The sequence below is a fragment of the Stegostoma tigrinum genome, chromosome 17 (assembly GCF_030684315.1).
Source record: "Stegostoma tigrinum isolate sSteTig4 chromosome 17, sSteTig4.hap1, whole genome shotgun sequence".
Taxonomy (NCBI): Eukaryota; Metazoa; Chordata; class Chondrichthyes; order Orectolobiformes; family Stegostomatidae; genus Stegostoma; species Stegostoma tigrinum.
Window position 1 is genome coordinate 2,225,112 of NC_081370.1, and position 20,107 is coordinate 2,245,218.

At 37.8% G+C, this 20,107-nt stretch overlaps 1 protein-coding gene across 7 annotated transcripts in view; it reads left to right on the top strand.

The window, feature by feature from the left end:
• The window catches only part of atg13 (ATG13 autophagy related 13 homolog (S. cerevisiae)), an 89,407-nt gene that overhangs the window by 56,283 nt on the left and 13,017 nt on the right, over positions 1-20,107 (top strand). For 4 of the 7 annotated variants that reach the window (XM_048545410.2, XM_048545408.2, XM_048545409.2 and 1 more), the window contains 5 exons: positions 230-346; positions 13,024-13,163; positions 16,112-16,229; positions 17,435-17,512; positions 18,326-18,439. In XM_048545410.2, the coding sequence (XP_048401367.1) occupies positions 230-346; positions 13,024-13,163; positions 16,112-16,229; positions 17,435-17,512; positions 18,326-18,439 (567 nt within the window). The remainder of the gene's footprint in view (positions 1-229; positions 347-13,023; positions 13,164-16,111; positions 16,230-17,434; positions 17,513-18,325; positions 18,440-20,107) is intronic. The other 3 variants (XM_048545411.2, XM_048545413.2, XM_048545414.2) reach the window with 1 other exon arrangement.

Below are 20,107 nucleotides of genomic sequence, written 5' to 3' on the forward strand. Positions count from 1 at the left end.
ATTTTTAGAACAAATACATGGATAAGCATGAGAAATAATGTGATGTTTTAAAACAGCAGAAAGTACAAAAGCTTGTTGATTTTGTGTGTTATTCTAACTTTTGCAATAAGAGATATGATTTTTTTATGATGCCATTCCTTTGTTTCCCTCTTCTTCCAGCTATGTGCACCATCCTGATTTACTATTTAGTTTCTGTATCTATTTTCTATACCCTTCTTCCTTCTCCCAGCTCTACAGCTCACGCCTTTCTTATCAGCCTTTTGCTACTGTTGGTGGTGGTTCAACTGATCTAGCCTGTTGCCCAGCAGCCTTAACTGCTGGTGTAAATACTGCTCATCCACATCAGGTAAATCAAAGATTCTTCATTAAACTCACCATTGCTTGATCCAGAGACTCATTTGAGGCAAAACATTATGCTATATTTTTTAAAAGTACCGTAATTTCAAAAGTACTGAGAAAAATCACAATTGGGTAAAACCTTGACCAGTGCTTCTCATTTCTAACCATTTACGAGAAGTAAACAAAACAGTATTAAATCTTTGATGTGTTGTATCTGTGTTGCTGTTTGCTTCTGTAGGGATAACTTAAAAGACCGAGTGCTCAAACGTAGGTGGAAACGTGGTGTCAGCTTTTTACCATTTTAAGATCTCTTAAGCTGATGAAAATAAGAACTGGGGAGAATGTAATATCTTAAAAAGTTAATGGAGCAAATCTGAAATAACTTCCAAAAGTAAATTCATCATTTACTTGAAAGATTTTTTTTGTTGCTGTTGGGGAAATGACAGGGGAATGGAACTAATTTGAAAGCTCTTTAAAAGAGTTGGCACATGGACTGAATTGCCTGCTGTGTAAAGCTCGCTTGTAAGTTGAGAAACTTGACAAGGCCTCTGTAAAACATTCTATTATCTGAATTTATGCAAGGCTTTTTTAAAATTTTATATTTTGATATACTTGAACATTATTTATGTGAAATTACAGTACTTCCATTAATTCTCTCTGTGCTGCACTATATTGTTATTTCTTTAAATGTGCTTAATATTTTCAGACAAGGCCTGTAAGAGTGCAAAAATGACAGTAAACACCTGCTGTGATACATACCATATGGAAAGCAGCCAGGTAGTAGTAATGACATAACGAAAGGCCTTGGGAATTGTCGTCAAACAGCAATTGTATCTACTAAAGCATTATTTTTCAACCCTTTCTGACACAGGCAGCCTGTTCTCTTTCATAGTTTACAAAGTTGAGGATTTAAATAGCTTCACAGTTTAGCACAACTTTCATGAACACTTGTGCCTACTCATATAATGGGCTCACCATAGCAAAACAAGGTCTGTTTGACTTGTTATGACTGAGGCTGGGAAAATACACTGTCATTCTAGTCTCTCTTTTCCACAGATCCCAACATATAAATAAAATACATTTTCCAATTGCCAGGATGACCAGTTACTTCTCATTTCTAACCATTTACTTTATCTGTATCAGGTTTTAACCAAAAGGATCTGTCAGCCCAATTTCTTAATAAAAAAAAAGTTGATTTATTATCAATACAGAACATGTCCAATAAAGATGTAATAATTGTTCACATGCATAGTTAGTAATAAAAGTATACATGCTTGTCTCTGTCAATATTCACAAAACATGCAGACAAACACATGCTTTCAGGAAAAGAGGGGAAAAAACAGGTTTCTGAAAAAGATCATCCTGATCATTAAGTTTATTCTTGAAGGCAATAGGATAAAGCATAGGATATTCTGGCATCTGTGTTGTTCTGACACTCGGGCATGTGTGGCCAGGTCACTAGTCATCTGCTATTGTATCTGAAGTCTTACAGGCACAGCTTGCTCAAGAATTACAATATTGAGATGTGCTTTCAATCATCCTTTCAGAAGAACAAATATAGGTCGCACCGTGAACTGACTTGCAGGATTTTGCAGAAGTGGGAGAGATGAGTTGCATAACCAGTCCGTAGCAGGTTTTCTTCCATCTTTACCTGTTCTTAGCAGACTTTCTTCCAACTAAACCAGATAAAACATGCACCTTTCCAGCTGGTCACTTTTCAGATCAACCCCAGGAGGGACTAGAGTAAAGCAAGCAGTTATCACCAAATGTGTGATATCTAAGATGTCTCGTTTAAAACATTTTACCAATGTCCACAATGAACTTCCGAGGGCCTGTTATAAAGAAATCGTTCAGGTATGTCCAGAAAACTTGAAGTAACTTCCTTTTCACAATTCTTCGAAACTTAAATCCTCCAAACAATATCAAATAAGGCATCTTCATAACAAACTCCAAGTGAATTTAAATTTACCTTGTGTGAGTCATAGTCCACTCTCTTTTTCTAAATGTTGGTAATGGGGAGAGCACCTCCATTTTTAAAGGTCCACAGAGTCCCAACAATACCCCAAAATTGTGGTAGAAGAAATGGTGAGTGACATACTTCTAAGGTGCAGGAAGTCACAAACCAGAAAAGCTTCTGTCTTTCAATTCCTAATAGTTTAAAAATTGTGAACTGATTATTACAATCTGGTATCACATGAACAATTGGAGTACGATTCATAATCTTGTACTCAGTCATTTAATTTAATTTGGCTAATATAAACCATTAATACACACTTTTGGTTGTTGTTCTCAATAAATTATTAATGGCTGGATGTGAGGTTTCCACTATTTTTGCACTAACTAATATTGCACATAAATTTAAACTACTGAAGGGAACACGGGTAGGAAAAGATAGGAGGCTTCAGGAGAGGATAAATTTAGATATAGTACTAGACATGTTAAGACTGTAATGCAGAATACAAATTTAGGAGATTGAGGCCGTGTACGAATAGAAGGCCTCAGCAAGTATGTTAAAATTACTAAAATGACATCTGGAAAATGTACATCTTGCGTAAGATCTGAATGTGTGAAGTATTACAACAAAATAGATTAAATAATGTACATAAGTATGTTGATTTCAAATGATAGCCCTATGCAGTCATGATTGCAGCATGACCATTAGCAAAATGAAGAGAGTTTTAGGGAGAGATAACCATCATGTGATAAAGGTAATAGAAAGAAAGATTGTTAGCTCAGAAACTCAACATTTTCGTTCCTAAGACAGTGAGCAGTTGGAAAAGGATTCCTAGTTCTACGAACCTGACCTTAAAAAATGGCTGCCTACAGCCTCTGTTTTTTTTTCGAGATTAGTTAAGAGGTTATTGGGGTGGGGGACGATCTTTACCCATCCCCATGTGGCCCCTCATAACCCTGGAATTAACTTAGTGCCAATCATACCAACTAAAAGTTCCATTCTTTCCCCTTCCTCTACTATGCCGGCTTACCTAGTGCACAAGCACCCTGGTGAAATAATGAAGTTCTACATTGCATTCTATTAAGAAAACACACTTGCTCACAAGAAAAATGCATACTTTGACAGTTCTTAAGAGATTTGGTGTTTCTTGGCAGGTTTCATAGTACTTTGACAGCTTTACAGTTCCGCTAGCACCTTCTAGGTATAATGTTTTATATACTTAAAATCCCAAATCACCCCTGAACCTGTTTCCCAGTGGGCAAATGAATCCCTCTCTTCTCTCCCATTAAGAGTTTGCAAAAGCTTCTACAGCTAAGTGATTACTTAAGGTAAACATAAGTTCCTTATCAACGTGATATGTGCTTTGTATCTACCTTCACAGCTGAAGACACTAAGTACGTTTCAGAAATAATGCGAACCAAGAGCCCGTTGAGAGTGAGGATCTTAAAGAAACTGGTATCAGTAATGAAATATTGCTTCAGCACTTAATAGAACAAATAACTGATAAATCTGTGACTTGATGGGCTACATTCTGAGGTTTCAAAGAAGTTGTTCCAGAAATGGAAGAATTGATTTTCATCTTAAAAAGTCCTCTAGGTTTTAGAATAGTTCCAATGGATTGGAAGCCAGCAAATGTAAAGCCGACCAGTTAAGGAAAGTATGGAGACAAAACACATCACTTTCAACCAGTTCATCTCTCATCAGTAGTAAAACGTAGATACCAGGAACGCAGAGTGAGGCATTTAGAAATTATAGATTGCAGAGTCAGCACATGCTTAGGAGAAAAATCATTTATAATGAAACCATTTGAGGTTTTTAAGGTCGTCATTAGCAGGGTATGGGATAACCAGTATTTGGTGTTTCAAAATTTTTTTAGCAAGCTGCACAAGAGTTTATTACATATAATTCAGACTGAAAAGTTTCAAAGTAATTTATTAGTATGCATTAGGATTGATTGACAGAAGCATTTCTCATATAGGTTGACTGGCATTATCCAGTGCAGTAACAGAAGGATCAATACTTAGACCTCAAACATTTGAAAGTGTCAGTGACTTGGATGAAAGCACTAAGTTTATATATCCATGTTTACTGTCAGTAAAAGGCTACAATGAAAAGCAAGTTATCCTGAGTGTTCAAAGAAATCCAAATGACGTGAGCAGATTGAGTGGTCGAAAATGTGATCTATGGAAGCTAATGTGGAGAAGTGTGAAGCTATCCACTTTGATAATCAAAATAGAAAATTAGAATATTATTTAAATGGAAAGTCACCGGGAGATATTGATATTCAGAGGGATCCAGTGTCCTTGTACATATCAGAGAAAATTAGCATTTGGATCTAGTAAGGAATTAGGAGGGCACATAGTATGTTTGCCATTATTGCAAATTGGAGTACACAATTAATTAAGTTTTACTGTGGTTATGTAGGTCTTGGTGACTTTTAGTCTCATTTTTATCTACTTACTCTGGAAGATCACAGTTTCAGAATAAGGGGATGTCTGTTTAGAATTGCGTTTGAGGAGAATTTCTTTGCTCAAAAATTTTCTACCCCAGAATAATGTGAACTTTTACTCATTGAGCGTAATCAAGATGGCGATTGATACATGTTTGATTACAAAGGGAATCAAGATATAAAGAGAGAGGTTAAGTAAAAGTACCTGTGCTGTTCAAAGATGTAATAACCTCTGGAGCAATAGCACTTGAACCCAGGCCTTTTGACTCAAGGTGACTGCCACTGCACCACAGAGTCCCTAAGGGGATAGTGTAGGACGATAGATGATAGCGCAGCAAATTTGAAAGGCCAAATATTGATTGTTGTTCCTTTTTTTTACATTCTTAGTATGAATTCTTCATTTGATGGTTAATGTGTTTCACAGTGTACATGGAATTAAGAGCCACTTTATTGGAGATGATAACTTGTCACTCATTTAGTCGCAACTGTGTCTAATCAATGATTGAGAGTCAACAGGGAACCCTCTGGTAGTGCAGTGGTAGCATCTCCACCCCCTGACCAAGAGACCTGGGTTCAAGTCCCATTACATCTCTGAATAGGTTGATTAGAAAATTGGTCAACAGAAAAGGGAGTAAAACCAGAGTCTGGGATAAAGAAAGCTGTCATGTTAAGTATTTTGAATATGGACAAAGGCATAAATGCATAAATCTGAAAGAGAAAAATAGTTTAGTGATAAAAGCATGTCCTAAGACAATAAGAAAACCTTTTCACATATTGATTGACTTATTTCGGGGAAAGTTGAACAGCCAGTGGTAGTGGAAAATATGTTGTGACAAATGCTTGCAAAGAGTTGTCATTTTGGGTTGCATTTGGGACCTGGGAGTTCACAAATTGATCTCCACTATTTAGGACTGCCACTAATAGCACAAAGCTGTTCGTCTAAAGTAATGATATTCCAAATAATTTAGTATCAAATATTATTACTGATTATAATTGAATGGATGTAGTCCATGTAATCTATGGCACAATTTCTGGCAGTGGTATTGAGAGAACAAAATTTCTGTTCACTTATTTTACTTAATAGTTGATTCTAAAATTGCAGTGATCTTAATTTAAAATAAAAATAAAATCAACAGCTTTTAATAATGAATGCAACAATCTCAAATAATACTATCTTTGTTTTTGTTATTCTCCCTTTAGCCAGAACAAACATAATTGCACACTACTCCGTGTGAGCCTTGATAATATTGTCTCGTGTTTTGGAAATATTGTTTTTTTTGCAGTGTCTTAATGTGACAGTCCTGAAATGTGCACAGATGGCTTAATAGACAGACCAGTGCTTCATGTTAGAAAAGAAAAAATAGATTCAGAAGTGTAAATGGAGGGTAATTGTGGAACTGTTGGATTGAATGGTCACATCGTAAGGTTTCTATTCTTTGGGAACTGAACAAGCAGAGCAGGCTTGATGTTTGAACACGTCTTTCCAGGTGCAACATAAATCCAGCTGCGTACCACCATTTTTGAAGTACTTTTATGGCACACCTTAGGAATTCCTTCAACAAAAGTATTTGGCCGTACAACAGAAATTAAAATATCCATTTGATCTACCTGTATTGTTTTACCCATTTATTGGTGTCATCCTTTGCTTTAGTTCGAAGGAAAAAGTGCTAAAATGGACGGGAGAAGAACGTTTTGTACTTTCATAGAATCCCTATAGTGTGGAAATAGGTCCTTTGGCCCAGCAAGTCCACACCAACCTTTGGAGCATCCCACCCAGACCCATTCCCCTATAACCCACCTAATCTACAGACCCCTGAACACTACAGGCTATTTAGCTTAGCCAATCCACCTAACCTGCACGTTTTTGGAATGTGGGAGGAAACTGGAGTACCCAGAGGAAACCCACGCAAACACAGGGAGAATGCAAACTCCACACAGGCAGTCACCCACGGGTGGAATTGAACCCAGGTCCCTGGCTTTGTGAGGCAGCAGTGCTAACCACTGAGACACCGTGCCAGACTTTGGCATGTTCTTTTACGAAGTGAAACCTTGTTATTTCTCCTGTAGTTTTCACTTCATTATTTCCCATCCCTGTTCCTCTGACAAAACAAAAATCAATAACAAAGCATGATATTTGCAAAGATCAAAATCACTTCAATTATTATCAGCAATTATTCATGCTTGGAAGTTCAGAACACCTTGCCAATGTTTTTCTATACTGGCAGAGTTAACCACTTGGCACATACTTGCTGACCTTACTTCTGTGGGAAATATCAGTCCATTGGTCCTACAGTCATCATCTTCTTCCACCAAATACAACACTTTCAATTCTCTACGTGCAGCACTTGTGATGACTTAACTCCTGATTCAGTTGCGCTTGTGATGTTGAAGGATCAAAGCCTTGCACTTGAGCAGCAGAGGAGCTGCATCTTCTTTTGATTTAGTTATTCATAGTGCCAATTTATATTTATAAGACACCTTTAATAGTAAAATATTCCAAGGCACTTTGTGCAAATGTTATTGGACAACATGTTATACCAAGTCTCAGATATTTGGCCAGATGACCAAAAGATTGATCACAGAGATAGGATTAAGAAGCATTTGAACTGTGAAAAGAAAACTGAATAAGCAGTTAGAAAGGAAGTTCCAACAATGGGGCCTCTTATTCAATGAATGGCTTTGAAAGAGATTTTGTTAGAGACTTTATTAATCTTCATCCGGTCTGATGATAGCAACTTAGAAGGGGAAAAAGCTGAATAACTTAGGATTTCACAGAGTGAAAATCTACATCCATAAGTCTATTCATAGTCTTAGTAACAATGCTTTAAGTTACTACTTAATCCTGATTGCAATCATGCAATAAACTATATTTTGCTTAAAAGAGTTTATTCTTGTTGACAATTGATGACAGCAAACTATTCCAAGTGGTTGGCATCCCAATACCAAATCCTCAAAGGAATTAAACTTTAAAAAAAACTAACTTCATGGATGATTTGAATTTTAGAATAATTGCACTGCTCAACCAAATACTGTTTAGAATTGAAGGAATGCACAAACCAGAGCACACTATTGTAATGTGTACTTTTACCATTGATCTTAAGCGGTCCTGCAGAGGCAATGACAAAATTTATTGTGCAAATTTCTTGTTGATTTGAGAGCACCATTTGCAATTAACTTTGCGTATCATCCTGCTAATCTATTTTGACTCTGTGCATTGATATTTTACTTGTCAAGTAAGTAAATATAACATGGGTTACACTTAGCACAGGTTTCCCAAATTACTCTTATTTGAGTAGAAGTAAGTAAACTTTGTACATAGATAATTTTATGATTTCCTTCAAGTCATAACTAGTACAGTGGCTTGCACATAATACATTAGAAAGTTTGAAAATAGTGAATAGGTTGGCTTATGTCTGCATCCAGCTAAAGTACAGTAATTATTCTGGTCTAGGGATAAAACAAGAAACTGGAAGAATTTAGTATCTTGGATGGATAGGTTTGCATCTTTCGAGTATAATTCCTTTTCTAAGTTCAGGTAGCTGAACTTCAGACTGGGCAACAATTCCCATTTTACAGTTGGCCTTCATAGCGAAGTACTCTTGTACTGAGCCCAAAAATAACACTAAAGTCACCATTTATCTTTGAGAACATGTGGCTCCTGTTTCACTGCAAAGCTGGCTGAAAAAAAAACTGTGCAACACAAATTAATTTTAAATTGGGCTTCCAAATTCGGTACAGGAGCTAACCTAAATATGTCTGTATGCATCCCTAGTTTAAGTTGTGCACAATTCACATTTTAAATCCCACACTCTCCCATTATCTTGGGGGTTTAATATCAAAAGCTAAATGTTTTCAGTGTTTCTCATTCTCCCTTGAATGGTGTTTTTGCATCTTTTTTCTTTTCCTGCTTAGCAAGTGAGAAGATGAAGCACCTTGCATCAATTAGAGTTCCTTGTTCTTAATTGAATAATGTACCTTTCCTACTGGTCCTCCCTCCCTGCATTCATGTCCCTCAATGTTTGCCTAATATTTTCCATAAATAGCATAGCCAAAATGGAGACCTTCGCAATGAACATAAATCCAAGGTGCACCAACACATGTTGACTATCTACATATTTGCCAAGTTGTTTGTTTTTGAAAATGTCTGGAAAATCGATAGACAACACACTATGATTATCCTGTTTGTTTTCATTAACAAAATATAACATTCAGAGCAAAATCATAAGATGTAGGAGCAGAAGTTGGGCATTTAGCCCTTCGAGTCTACTCCACCATAAAATGAAACTGCTGCTGATCTCATAATCCTCGATTTTTATTCCTTTTCCCCTTAATCCTCAATTCCCTTACTAATTTTAAAAAAATCTTTCTGTCTCAGCTTTGAGTATATCTAATGCCCCAACTTCCACAGCCATCTGGTATAAAGTGTTTCACAGATTCACTGCCCTGAGATAAGTTCCTCCTCATCTCTGTCTTAAATGGGTGACACCTTATTTTGAGATTATGTCCTATGGTTCTAGACTCTCCCACAAATGTAAATAACCTTTGTTTCAATAGGTCTCCTTTCATTCTTCTAAACTCCCATGAGCACAGGCCCTGACTACCTGACCTCAATAAGTAATGGTCACTGGACCCAAAACAGTAACTCTGTTTTTTCCTTCACAGATGCTGCCAGATCTGCTGAGCTTTTCCATCAACTTGTGTTTTTTTTTTCCTCCATACCCTAGATCAACCCAGTGAACCTTCTCTGGGCTGCCTCCTTAGAAAAGGGGACCTAATATGTTCACACTATTCCTGTTGTGATCTGACTAGCTCCTTGTGTTTTGGCAATGCCTTCCTAGTTTTAACCTCCATTCTCTTTTAAATAAAGGTCAGCATTCCATTTGCCTACCCTATTAACTGCTGAATTTGTATGCTAGCTTTTCTTGTGATATATGCAGAAGGTTTCCCAAGACCCTTTGTTCTGTTGCTGTCAGTAGTCTTTGTCAAGTTATGTAACACTCAACTCCTATTCTTCTTGCCAAAGTGCATAATCTGACATTGCCCCACACTGTGTTTTATCTATCAAGCTTTTGCCCACCTGTCTAAATCTCTCTGACTCTTTGTGCCACACTCACTACTTACTTTCCTAACTATCTTCACACCTGGTAGTAGTACACTCACTTTTCTCATCTAAGTCATTAATATGTTGGCAATAATTGTTGCCCCAGCACTGATCTCATGGCACTCTATTAGTCACAGGTTGCCATTTTGAAAATGCCACCCTTCCCCAGCTCTTTGTTCTCTGTTTGTTAGCCAATTCTGTATCCACGTTAATATACTGCCTCCAACATCTTAAGTAACTTAACCTGTGGGACCTTTTCAATCAACTTCTGAAAATCCAAATACATTTTATCCAATGTTTCTCCATTATCTATCTTGTTTGTGACTTCCTTAATGAGTCTTTGTAAATTTGTTATCCATGATTTCTCCTTTGTGAAGCCATGTTTACTGCTCGATCACCTTATGTATTTCCAAATGCTGTGCTGTTACATCCTTTACAATAACCTCTAAAGATTTTCCCAGTAGCAGGTGCTAAGTTGATTGGCCCACGGGTACCTTTTCTGCTTGTCTCCTTCACTGTTTAAATAGAAGTGTTATATTAGTGCTGTTTCCAATCCTGGGACATCTCCATAATCTAAGAATTCTTGGAAGATTACCACTACTGCATCCACTTTCATCTTAGTCTTCTTTTAATATCTTAGGATACATCCAACCAAGTTCAGGGGACCTGTCAATCTTTAGACTCAGTTTCTCAAGCATTTTTTCACTAGTGATAGTTATTATATTTTGTTTTCTCTCCTCCTTTTGCTCCTTTATTATTTTTGGAATGGTATTGCGTCTTCTGCAATGAAGATAAATGTAATGTATTTTTTCAATTCCTCTGACATTTCTTGGTTTCTCCGATATGACTTCCCCAGTCCTGTTCTCCAAGGAACCTATGCTAGTGTTTGCTTTCCTCTTCCTTTTTACATATTTAAAGGTTTTGTTGTCTGCCTTGATATTACTTACAACTTTAACCTCAATGTTTATCTTTGCCTTCTTTTTTGTTCTGCTTGTCTCTCATTGATTTTTAAACTTTGCCAATCATCTGGCTTATCACTAATCTTTGCCACATTAAATGTTTTGTTTTTCTTTTAATTTGATGGTGTCCCTACCTTCTCAAGTTAACAATGGTCATCTTATCCCCTTCCTAGAATCTTTCTTTCTCACTGGGACACATCTTTGCTGTGAGCCTTGATCTATTTCCTTAAAAATAATGCCTTTGTTGTTAAACACCTTCCCCAGTCCACTCCAGCTGGTTCTGCTCTCATTTCTTTGTAATTTCCCTTATTACAGTTGTCTGCGACCCAGCTTCCTCCCTCTCAAACTGAATGCTAAATGCTACCATGTTATCATCACTGTTTCTACAGGGATATTTTACTCTGACATTATCTATTACACATATCTCATAGCACATCACCGAAACCGAAATAGTCTGATCGCTGATTGGATTCACGGCATATTGTTCTCAGAAGCTGTCCCAAATTATGCTATGAATTCTTCCTCATTGCTACCTCTGTCAATCTGGCTACCCCAATAATAAAGACAAAAGTCACTCATGATTAATTTACTGCCTTTTTTACATATCCTTATTGCCTCATGATTCGTTCTGTGACCTACCATACAGCTACTATTACCGAGAGATTCAATATATTCCAACTCAAGATCATTTGATTTTGTACTTCTTCCATCCTATGTTAACAGTGCTACCTACCATTCTTTCTTTCCGGCCTGTCCTTTTGAAGTCACATACTTGAACGTTTGGTTCCCAGTTTTGATCACCTTATAACGTGTCTCTGCAGTCATGCTCATTAACCTGTATTTGTGCTGAAAATTAATTTATTAATTTTTGAATACTATGTGCATTCAGGTTTTGCCTTTTTACCCATTTTTCCACCTTCGACTGTATTTCCTGCTGTTTTTCCATGGTTTTATGTTCTGTCATTTCCTGTCCTATTGTGGATAATGTTATCCTAATAGCTCTAATATTACCATGCCACCCTAGTTTTGTAAACCCAAATTTGCCCTGTCCCAAACCACTACCCTAGTTAGTTTAAAACCCTCTCCATAGCCACTTAGTCATTCTGCCAGACTTTGATCCCAACACAGTACAAGTGAAGCTTGCCCATTGGAAAAACTCCCTTCTACCCCAGTACTTGTACCAATGTTCCACAAAGTAAAATGTTTTGTTCCCACAGCAATCTTTGAGCCATGCTCTTAACTCCTTCACTTTATTTATACTCTGCCAGTTTGCCTGTGGCTAAGGTAGTAATCTAGAGATTATTACCTTGGAGGTTTTGCTTTTTAGTTTCGCTCCAAACTGTTTTGTTCAGCACAACCTCTTGTTCTGTCAATGTTATTTGTACCAGTGTGGATGATGACAACTGGATCCCTCCCTCCCTACTGCAGACGTTCTTTTCCAGTCTGAAGGAGAAGTCCTTAATTAACCCTGGCTCTGGGCAGGCCACAAAGCCTTCAAGACTCCCATTGATACTGTCCTGCCACTGCTGTATTCCTGTTTTCTCCCTCCACTTGAATCACTGTCTGTGCCAAGGTGCCATGGTCAGTTCATGTATCCTCCTTGTTGTCCCCCCTGTCTTCTACACAGCTTGCAAGAACTTCATGAGTGGACCGTTGCAAAGCCTGAGGCTTCTCAGTTCAGTCCCTGGATTCTCGTATCTATCTCGCTTGTAGTCACACCTTCCTGTCCCTGAAGACAGACCAATTTGAACTAACTAGACTACAGGCTTTTGACTGCCCTTGGAGCAAAGCATTCAAGTACCCTTTCCCTCACTTTGCCCCCCCTCCACCTTTCCCATTTCCCCCCTTTCTCCCTTCCCCCACCACTACCCGTATGTGGCACAATTTCTGCAGCTCAGATTCCAGCTCCTCAACTCCGATCCGACGATTCTCAAGTTGCGTGCATTTATAGATGTATTCATCAGTTTCCACATGTTGCTGCAACACCACATCAATCACCCTGCCATCACTGTTGTATTTGATTTAATTTGCAAATCAATAATTCAAACCTGGCATCCAGTTAAACATTTGAGTAAAACCATCTTTTTATTTCTATACCATCACCACAGCAGTTAGCTCCACTCTAATGCTGAAACCTACACTGGTGTCTTGCAGCTGGATCTTAATTGAAGCTTCCGTATTTAATGGTTTGGCTTATAAAATCTTTATCATTTTTCGCTAGATGTTAATTCCTAGTAAAGAAGGAGGCATACCTGTCCTGCCTCTACATCCTGCCCCTGGTGTCCAGGCTGACTGTGATAGAGTGCCTACCTGTAATTCAACAGATATGAATCAACGTGTGGCAACAACTCTTCCAAGCAGGTACAATTAGAATTATCAGTCTAATTGATTATGGAAGTGATTACAGAATTCTGCAAAACTGCAATAAAATCTACAAAGACACGAAAGAAAACCTGTCTCAAAACTGGGCAGGCAAATTATTAGACCTAACTACGAATAAAGTATAATGAGCACCCAACTTCAAAGATTTCATTTCAGTCAGATTTCATTTAGCTAATAGGATCCTTTAGCTTAAACGTAATACAGTGGCAGAAAATTTGAGATGCAAGAAGTTGCCTGGTTGCAAACTGATTCAATTTGAGTCCATTCGCAAATCAATTTGTACACAAGTCAGAACAATACAGATTAGCAGTTCATAAGTACAGGAAGTGTTAATTTGTCAGATCTTGAAAATTACACCCCTTTATGTGATCACATTCAGAATTGTAAGTGTCCTTAAGTTGGGCATTCATATTTTGTAGTCCCTCTGTAATGTGTCTTCAAGCCAATGTGAAACAGAATAAGTGTTTCCCTTGGGTGTAGAATTGACAATTAAGCCTACAGACTGAAATTACAGATTTATTCCTCAATTTAGATAATTTATTTACAAATTATTCCAAAGACAGTGATTCTGTATTAATTTACAAGGAATGTTATTATTTCACTGCCCACGGCAAAATTGCCTTTCGTGTTTAACTGTTTTCTCAAATTGAAGTGAAATCAAATCTCCTGGCTGATTTAGATGCAGGGAGGCTACCTTATTTTTTTTCAGATTGTGTACAGAGCGTGTTTAAAAATATTTTTCCTGAACTTGCTAGATGACATTTTGCAATGACCTCTTGGTCCTTCATTGAAACAGTTACATGTGACTAACTGTCAAAGCACTTCTCTTAATCTCTGTGAAATACTCCTGAATCCAGATCAAATGCAAGATAAAAGTGAAATCCATCCTATAACACTGCACTACAGATTAAGGCTTTAAAGAAAATAAGCACATAAGGCCTCAATCTAATTCTTCCCCTGCAAACTACCCAGAAATCAGCGATATGTTCAAATTGATTAGACAAGAGTCTGTCTAATGATCATTTGAGAACTGGATACTTATTTCAAAGTAGTGACGGGCTCATTCTGTCCTCAGTCTGTTCATAGATTCATAGATATCTCCAGTACAGATAAAGGCTTTTGGCCCTTGTCATCCTCCCCAGTCAAAATCTGCCACCTAAATATTCTAATCTCCTTTTTCCAGAACTTGGCCCACAGCCTTGAATGTCTTGGCATCGCAAGTGCACTTAAATTTTATGAGGGTTTCTTCCTCTACCATCCTTGTAGGCAGTGAGGTCCAGATACTCATCACTCTCACGGTGAAAATTTCTTTCTCACATCTACTCTAAACCTTAGGCCCCTTACCTTAAAGGTATGCCCTGGGCATTCAGCCCTACATTAAAGGGAAAAGTATTTTCCTATCTATGCCTTTCAAAACTTATACGTCTCAAACATATCCCCCCTCAATCTCCACTGCCCCAAGGAACACAACTCTAGTCTGACCAATCTCTCTTTTATAATTGAAACTCTGCAGCCAGGCAACACCCTGGTATATCTCTTTCTGAATCCTCTCCAGTGCTATCACATCCTTTGCATAATGTGGATTCTGGAACTGGGCACCGTACTCTAATTGTGGCCTAATCAATGTTTTACACAGTTTCAGCATAACCTCCCTACTCTTAAACTCTATGCCTCGACAAATAAGTGCAAGTATACTATCTGTTGTCTTAACCAGTTTTTTCAACTGTCCTGATATCTTAAGATACATGCATACCAAGGTGATCCTTGGTGTATATTTCAGGGTCCTACCATTCTGAAATAACTCCACAGTGGCCAGTGTCCTGTCACCAAGCCACCCTTTATTTACACATGAACAGTCCTTGACTATGGTAGTGACTCATACAGAGTCTGGCACCAAAGTGTCAGTATATCTGCCGTTCAACGCTTTTTCTGTCAGCCGGGCCCCCAATTGGACAAAATGAACAGCCCTAATCAAGGACCTCCATATTCTTGTTAAAGTTAAACTTGTTATAGTCGCTGCACAACCGCCGCACATTCATCATGGATTCTCTTAGCTTGTTTTTCTTGCTCATGTTCATCACTTTACATTTATCTGGATTGGATTCCGTTTCCCACTGATCAGCCTATATGACCAGCCATCTAGTAATCTCAGACTATCCTCCTCGTTATTTATATTATCTGCGAATTTGCTGAGCAACCTTGTTACATCCATGTCTATATCATTTATAAACCACCCTGATTAGCAAGAGTCCCAGCACTGACGTGAAGGGACCCCACTAGCCGCAGACTTCCAGTCAGAAAAACACCCCTCAACCATAACCCTCTGCTTCCTACCACTGAGCAAATTGTGAATCCAATTTGCCAAGTTTCCTTGGATCTCATGGGTTCTTAGCCTTGCTATCAGTCCCCATGCGAGACTTTATCAGAAGCCTGTGCTGAAGTCCAAGTGGGTTACATCAAAAGCATTGCCCTCATGCCATCTGTTCAAAAAATTCAATCATGTTAATCAGTCATGACCTCCCTTAACAAAGCTGTGTTGACTATTCTTGATTAATCCCCTGTCTTTCCACTGCAGATTAATTTTCTCCCACTGCAGATTAATTTTCTCCCTTACCACTGAGGTTAGACTGACTGGCCTGTAGTTTCCTGGTTTAATCCTTACTTCCTTCTTGAATAAAGATACCACATAGGCTGTTATCCAGTCCTGCAATACCCCTCCTGTTGCTAGAAAGTAACTGAAAATTATTTGCAAGCAATTTCTGCTATTTCTAGTATTTCTCCCCGCCTCACTCAACATTCTCATCTGTTTTTGGCAGGGAGCTCCATTCATCCATACTGAAATTTATTACCAAGCAAAGTGCAGTTACACCATTCACAAATGTTTTCATACCCATCTAATCAGTTTACCCTCTCTTATTGCTTTAAAGTGGCGAAGCAGAATTTTTATCAAAGAGTAATGAAGGGAAAAGTGGACCACCACAAGATGTATTGGAAACAACCTTTACTAGGAAAGTGGGAGCATTTGTTAACAAACCAGCCAATCAGGTATGTTTCTAATCATAGCATACCTAGAATAAATTTGACCCTTCTAAGCAGCATACTATCGACGTGTTTACTCATAGTGGGAATCAGTCATGTGTGTTTAGATTTGATGAACTAAAGGGCTGAATTACTTAACTAGAGAATTTGAGATGTAATCTGTTTTTTTTCTCAAATTTATAGTCCAATAATATTTAACGTTGTTTGGTCACTTTCTGTCTATCTTTTGTTCCATTTAATGAAGTTCTCATTGCTTTGTAATGTGGAAGTTTCATACACTGTTGTATTTGTTTTTTTTCTGGTATGTATGTTAAAATAGTAACATTGGTGCTGCAGAAACATACCACCTGACTGCTGTGTTAGTAAACAGTCTTTCAGTACGTCCTTCCACTTTCAAAAATCTATGCACGCGAGCCCCCAGGTCCATCTGTCCTGAGTTTTTTTAGAACTGTGCCAGTATATCTATCTTGTTTGTCCCTGTTACTTTTGTGAAAGTGCATTACTTCATTACTATTAAATTGCATTTGCCCGTTTTGCTACCCTGTCCTGTTACCTGTTGCCGCTGACTTGTATCAGCCTCACTGTTTACGAATCCTGCAAGCTTTGTATCATGGACAAATTTTGAAATGTAATCTTGTATTCAAATATCCAAATCAGTTATATCTAGCAATAATGCCAGCATTAACCTTTTGGAAAACCACTGTCTTACATCCTCCAGCCTCTACACATCTCTGAAATGTCCTGCAGATTTGCTTCTCTATCTTTCTGTCATTACTTGGAGACCTGTAGAACACACCCAGTATTGTATTCATGCCTTTCTTGCTTATCAACTCCACCTAAATAGATTCTGTCTTTTCCCCTTCAAAGACAAGATCTCTTTCCAAAATTATAAAGTTTTTCCTTATTTAGTTTTGCCACTCAGCTCCCTTCTCCATCTTACATGAACATTTTATTTCCTTGATTATTTGCATGTGATGCTCACCATTTTTCACTCATGTTCTATTATTGTCATTATATCGAAGTACAACTGATAACTGCTTTACTACATAATCACAAAGTTTTGTTTAGTAACTTGCTGCACATTCAAGCAACAACTGACATTTGGAAACAATAAAAATGTAAAGTTTATAATGTTCTTTTCCTATTTTTGTTACTTCCCTGTACCACATCCATTCTTTTAACAAACTTTATTCTGCATCTATTTTCTTCAGATCACTGCTACCAATATGGATTTACCATTTGCTGTATTTGCACCGAAAATTGTTGAGTCTGAGGACACTGATGTCATGGTAAGTCTGCCTGGGAAAATTAATAGCCTGTCTTCAATTACCAAGAATTTTAAAGCTATTTCAGAGCAGCTTTGGTGCACGTTGCATTTTATGTATGCAGTGAACATGATCATATAGAAAATTAAGTTAGTTAACCAGTGTTAGTGTTACTTGCACAAACCAGTGAAGGCTTCAGTTCAGTTCCTTGGGAGCATGGTTACTTTCCATGTCACCAAAGAGCGATAAACATATATCCTCTGTCCAGTGGCAACTTGGATTCACCACTAGAACGTAGATTGATTTGTAAGATGCAGTAGGATTCTCTTAACTTCCCCAAATTATAGTTAATCATTTCTCACTTCTTTTTCCTGTTTTCTTAATATTCTGAAGTGTGTTTGAATTTTTAAATAGCAAGTATTTGCAATTGCCTCAATCTAGTAGTGTTATATAGTTTTGTCTTATCACATGTTTTAATACCCTTTAAATTTACAATTAAGTGCAAATTGCCAGTTTGCCAGGTTATGATTGTGAGGGTATATGAGCCATATTTTCACAGACTTCTGCTAATGGTGCAATTTCTCTAGTTGTTTAGAGATATGTGAAAGCAACCCCTATTTTTCACTGCCCCTGTTGTGTAGAATCTTACTATCTCCTGCAAACCTGGTGTAATGTCTAGGATTCACCGCGTCAGGTTATAACCATCCATGTGTTGTCACTGCAATCTCGGTGATCAACCTGATTGCCATATAGGTTATTTCTGTTTGTTTAAACAATTGCGCAATGCTATAAATTGGCAATCTGTTCAATCTGAGTTTTTCTGTTGTTTTATCCCAGGTAAATCCACCTGATTCTCCTATCCCAGAATCCCCTCTGCATGCCAGTCTTCATTCAGACCAGTCCAGTGGGAGCAGTGGCCTCACACAGGATGAATTTGTTATGGTGGAACTTGTAAGTCATTTTATGCATGGCATTTTAGGGAACAACAAGTTATAATTCGTTCAGTACTGCAAGTGATATTGCCTAAATTGTGAAACTAAATTAGCCTTTCTTTTCTGGTGATTGAATGATCTCTCAGTACTTAAAATCTACCCTACAACACAAAGGGAAGCCATTTCATCCATTGTGTCTGGGCTGATGGGAAGGATTTCTAAGCTTTATTTTAAAATTTGTTACTTTAGACAGAAACCAATAAAATGACTAGAAAAGAATATTGGTTGTTCATCTAATATATTCCCCAGTGAATAGCTAAAACAAACAGGCCAGGGTGACCTGAGTTTGACCCCGTTTGCTGATTGTGATAGGGACATTTCAGTTTGCCTTCATGTTACCAGAGAAAAATGAGCTGTGTATCCAGCACCCCTGCTGGAATTCTGCAATCATAATAGTGAGAAAACTATTAGAGTGAGCTCTAATTCGCAGTGAGGTTGAATAAGTAACAAGTAATGATCACTACTACTGGAAAGGATCCTGTATTCAATGAATCACAGCTTGGCAATGAATCACTGCTTTGCGGTAAAGAGGCAAGTAGGAAAGCATCATTTTAAAAATGAGGAAACAGGAAGGCATCAGCTGTATGATAATTCAATCATGACTGAACATAGAAAAATTGATCAGATCCTCTTTTACTGACTGTGTGCGATGTATCCATCTAGTTGATGATCTTTTAATATTTCAATGTCTCCCATCCCAGTGAATATTCAGTCATCAATCCTCACCTTTCCCTTCTAGCATGACTAAGATTGGAACATGTCATAGTGATCATTACAAGCTGAAATTACATTGTATCCCAATCATGCTTGACAAGATATATTGAAAGTACCTACTTGAAATGCACAGCTTTTTGATTTTACCATTCACATATACCTGAACAGTTTGAAAAATATGATGGGGGACTGAGAACTTATGAAAGTGTAAGCTGTTCATTACAGCAGACTTGGTCTTTCTGCGTACCATGTAACTGCACCTTATACGGACAGTACAATGTTGTTAATCTTTAAATGAAAACTTTTGAATAAATGTTTTCAATATGTGTCGAGATTGAGCAGTGCACCATCACCACTAAGTAGCTTTTGGTGGCCTTCACATTCTATAATGCTACTTTAAGAAAAGCATAAAAGAAAGGTGGGCAATGGGAATAAATTGTAAAAATTAGAAAGTTAAAAGCAGAGGGATTTTAGCAATCTTTTGGAGAAGATTTGTAGCTCGGGTTGTGGATGAGATTATAGACATGCTCGCTGAGCCAGTGGGTTTGGTTGCAAACGTTTTGTCACCCTTCTAGGTAACATCGTCAGTGCATCTCCGGTGAAGGCTCGCTGTTCTGTCCTGCTTGTTATTTACATGCCTCAGTTTGCTGAAGCGGTTGTTATTACTTGCAGTTCTGTTTCTCAGTTGTTTGTATTATCAGATCCAGTTTAATGCGATTGTTGATGGAGTCCAGGTTGGAATACCAGGCCTCCAGGAGTTCCCTCATGTGTCTCTGGCTTGTGCGATTATGGATGCGTTGTCCCAATTGAATGCATGTCCCTCGATGTCAGTGTGTAGTGAGACAAGTGAGATTCGGCCATGTCTCTTGGTGGCTAGTTGGTATTCATGTATTTGTATAGTCAATTTTCTTCT